Source organism: Medicago sativa, chromosome 3 (assembly GCF_051527215.1).
Source record: "Medicago sativa cultivar Bolivia chromosome 3, Bolivia_mono, whole genome shotgun sequence".
NCBI classification, from domain to species: domain Eukaryota; kingdom Viridiplantae; phylum Streptophyta; class Magnoliopsida; order Fabales; family Fabaceae; genus Medicago; species Medicago sativa.
The window spans coordinates 48,666,993-48,671,751 of NC_140751.1; the positions used below are offsets into that span (position 1 = coordinate 48,666,993).

Below are 4,759 nucleotides of genomic sequence, written 5' to 3' on the forward strand. Positions count from 1 at the left end.
TCAAATTGTAAAAGCAAAGGGTAGTGGTCAGACGTTGTTTTGATAAGAGTTTAGCATGAAATTGACATACACATATCAAGCCAATCTTGATTGCAAACAGATCTATCAAGTCTCCTCTGAGTATGCCTTCTGCCACTTCTCCCATTGTTCCATGTAAACTGCGCTCCCCTAGTTGGAAGGTGTAGAAGTTCATATGAATCAGTCCAGTTTTGAAAGTCTATCATGGGTGGCCTAGCTGGAGGGAAATGTCCCTGATGTTCATGGGACCCTAAAACGGTGTTAAAGTCACCAATGAAGTTCCATGGAAGTTGGTGTTGGTTATTAGAAAAATAGAAAAATAAATATTAGTTCTTAGAAATAAATATTAGTTATTACAAAAATAGTTAGTAAAATTATATTGTAATAAAATTATATTGTTAATTTAGTTATTAAAATATGTTGCATTATTTTTTGTAGTCGGATTAACTTCATCAAAAAAATATTTAGTGGGATTAAATTAAATTTCAAATTAGTGTTTCTTTAAAAAAAAAAACTTATTAGTGTTAGAGAGTATAATAAAAAAGTGTTATCTTGTAGAAAAACTTGTAGTTTAATTAGTTAAAATAGTTATTAGAAAAATAGAAAAATTAATATTAGTTATTATATATAAATATTAGTTATTAGAAAAATAGTTAGTAAAATTCTATTGTAATAAAATTATATTGTTAATTTAGTTATTAAAATATGTTGCATTATTTTTTGTAGTTTTCTTGCTTTGGATCCATTTTGAGGTTGGTGTTGTTGCTGGCTGGTTGTTGCTTTTTTTTTTTTTTTCGCATCCACTTGTTCATTGGCTTGTTATTTGAGGTTAGTATCTTTTATTTATTTAAAATTAACTCAATGGATTAGTAATAAAAATATTAGTTATTAGAAACATAGTTAGTAAAATTACATTGTTGTAAATATGTTATTTAGATAAAATTTGTTTTACTTAAAAAAAATGTAGTTAGTAAAAATGTTACCGTAGTTCTTTAAAAAAAAAGGTTGAGTTAGTAAAGAAATATGTATAATAAGGTTTGTTAGAAAAATAATGTAAATTAGTAAAAAAATTATGAAGTTAATTAATATGACATATGTGAATTATTTTGTGGGAATTAGTTTTGGTGTCCACGCTTAACATTTATTTGTGGTTCGTAAGTTGTATATGCGCGCAATTTATTTCATACAAATTTTAGAAAATGTGATATAGATTACAAAATGTTATATATTTTAGTCATAAAATATAAAATATTATATAATTTTTATGCGATACCATGTTTATTTTGTACAAATTTCTAAATATTTAGGTGATTAGAAAAAAATTGTTATTTATATTAGAAAAATATTTACGTATAAAAAATGGAACTAATTTGAGTCAACAACGACGACAACGGCGTCACATCATTGAAGACTGGGAGTATGTGGATAAACTTGTTGTGGTTACACCAACACCTGAAACGTAAGTAATAAAAATTTAATTTGTTACCTATGTTTGACCTAATTCTTATTAGTTTTTTAAATGCATAATTAAATTAACAATTCAAATTTGTAGGTTGGAGCCATCCCACGGAGTATCAGAACATATTAGAATGGCGATCCAGACGTTTTACCCTAAAGATAGGTGTTGGGCCGTATATATAGATCTTACTACCGATGACAGGAATGACCTTTTTAAATACTTTTCGGTAAATACTTTTCTCCTTAGTTCATAAATAAAAAAGAACCTCCAAGTTTTGATTAGTTAAATCAAATTTCTTCAATGAGCCATTGTTTATTGTTTTTAATCTTTAACTTTGATTGCAAAACATACAAATTGATTTTGAAATTGCTCTTCTGCAATGCGGTTTGTCATAATAATGATCTCCTTCATCCATAGCATGGAGCCTCAAGTAAATTCTTTTTGTTCAATCTTTAGTGTTGTAGGAGAGCATGTATGATTTTGATGTCTTGAGTTTAGAGTTTGCTTGATTTTCTTTCTACTGTCTTTTGTATCTTGATCCATTAGCCAGCCAGATTGTTCCTTCCATGATTGCTTAATTTCAGCTTTTCCTATAAGCGATCTTAGGGTTATGCTTCTCTTCACTCTTCTTTTACGATACGTTATCAAGAATTATTTTTGTAATTTTTGGATTATTGAATATAAACATCATTGGATAATTAAGATACAATTGGACGTTTTGCAGCGAGCTAAGAAGTCTTGATGACTAGAATGGTTTGATACGAAAATGGGGAATGGCTCCAGATAGATAAATCATTTTTTTTATTGCAGGATTTTTGTAGATGGGAATCTCATCATCACACTCTTGTAGAGAGAAACTTTCATAGGGTAGCTGCAAGACATTTATCAGATTTATTGTATGATGAACGGCAGGAATTGAAAAAACGTAAGGGCAATTATCGTACAGAATGGATCGGAGAAAAAAGCTGGGACTTATTGCTGACGTATTGGAATGAAGATCCACATTTTAAGAACCGGTCCAAAGCTAACAAGGCGAACAGAGCATCTATTGTAGGAGGACAGTTGCACGCACAAGGCTCTGTCAGTTCCGCTACCCATGCTAGAAATTTGGTAAAAAAATATATTTAACTATTAATATTTTTTATATATGTATATATTAATTTTGCCAAATGTTCTAATTGGTTAATATTTATGTGTACAATTAGCGAAATAGATTGGGTAGAGATCCTTATCCGGAAGAGATCCATTGTAACACCCACACTAAACGTATCTAGAAAGTTTAGCATGAACGTTATTCTTAGTACTGGATACATTAAAATTTACAACGTAAATTACATACGAATGAATATTTATACAACAAATTGCGTTCGTACATGAATCACATAAACATCTCAACCATACATATATAATTCCGTCTTTAAAATCCAAAGCATCCTGCAGCAACACGAACGCACACTTGCTGAAACATCCATCCGACTTCAAGCTTGCACGATATCCTGCTTATCTGAAACAAATAAGGATTGGGATGAGGCATAATGTCTCAGTGAGTTCCCCTAAATCCTAGGCTATAGGCAACCTCAAGGGAAAACCTACTGTCACCACGTGTCTACATTACAACCTGACGGTTGATTATACGTGTGTGGGGACTTGCATTCTTAGACGGTAGTGCATACTAGAGCCGTCATAATCATCTCTTACTTGTTATAGGCTTCTCATCTATACATGTCATGGCGGTCGAAGGGAACCTAAACCGCATTGCCAAGTGTACACTTACGTAACAAGGCCTAAACATAAAATAACATAGCATATCATGACATGTTTCTAAACCGGACGATTAGGGAAACCTAAGATCGTCACCGGTATCATATTCTTTACTTGCTCTAATCCATGCCTTATACTTATCATGTAGCATCTAGTGCTCTTGTTCTTACACATAAATGTGCATAGGTTCATTCTTGCATAATCATGAAACATAATCATAGTCATATCGTGCATAACGTATCTAAGTTCATTCATGGGTTAGCGTTGAACAAACAGTTATTATCTTGATTCATTTTACGGATATTCCCGGGTGGAGTAACCCCGAGATCAATCCCATACATGACCGATGTACGTACATCGGACTCCCTCGGTGTCGTGCGGGTCCCTTGCGGCTTAAACCGTTCCCCTTAGGTCGAGAACCTCCCGTATCCCCCTGGCGTGGATAACAAGAGACAGGAGCACCTACGTCTTGTTACTCAGTGACATGCGGGTCCCTTACGGCTTAAATCGTTCTCATCATGAGAACCCCTTGTATCCCCCTGATGTGGATATCAAGAGACATGTCACCTACACATATTATGTCATGGTCTTGTCGTGCATATAAGTTAAACATACTCATACATACATATTTACCTCGGAACCTTAATCGATCCGATTAGCGGTAACTTATCCTTGTTCATAAACATACTTATCATGGTGGAGAGATTAACTAGTCAATCCACGGCTTACATACTTGATCATATGCGAAGAACATACACTTCGCGTCTTATCATTCTAGGGAATCATATCCTATACTTGTCTTACTTATCATTCATGCTATCATTCTAGTTCTCAACACTATGTCGAGGCTTTACATTCATTCCCTTTCTTAAATCATAGCTACCCGAGCATATTGCATAACATATCACTCTTGCGTATCATTTATCAACAAGCATTATTAACGATTTACCATGCCTTTCCTTTGTTTAAAACCTTGTTTGGAATTGTACATTAGGCACTTGGAATTGAGGGGTTCATAGTTAAAAAAGATACTGCAAGATCGAGCCTCGGATAGCCCATGCTGGCCACCAAACGAATTGACAACACATGCTGTGCAGTCAATTTCGCCTGGCCAAATTCCCTCCGCCATGGCGAAATTTTTTGCCATGGCGAGCTCAATGGAGAGCTACTCCAGAGAGCCCTGATCCCCAGCTCGCCATGGCGAGCTAAATTCCGCCTGGCAAACTGTAGCAGTCCAGAATTCTGCAGAAAACGTGATTTTGCATAAAAACCTCAATTCAAGTGTTCTAATTCATTCTAATCATCCATAACATCATAAAAACAACTTATATCATGTGCATGGCATCAATTAACAATATTTGATCATAAATGATACAAAGGGGTACCAAAACCCTAGTTTTATAAACTAACATAATTCATGTTTTCTTCACAAGATTATACAAACCCAAAGGTAGGTAATCTATCTATGGAACTCACCTATCAAAGCTCTAGCAACAACTCCAAGCCTCAAGCTCAAGCAAC

At 33.9% G+C, this 4,759-nt stretch overlaps 1 protein-coding gene across 1 annotated transcript; it reads left to right on the plus strand.

Moving 5' to 3' along the window:
* Window positions 1-1,399: 1,399 nt before the first annotated feature.
* Window positions 1,400-2,751, plus strand: LOC146937891 (uncharacterized). The gene is made up of 4 exons (XM_085749551.1): window positions 1,400-1,477; window positions 1,571-1,703; window positions 2,288-2,587; window positions 2,683-2,751. Exons 2-4 carry the CDS (start codon window positions 1,608-1,610, stop codon window positions 2,749-2,751), a joined length of 465 nt encoding a protein of 154 aa, XP_085605677.1. The 5' UTR covers window positions 1,400-1,477; window positions 1,571-1,607.
* The last annotated feature ends 2,008 nt before the right edge of the window (window positions 2,752-4,759 follow it).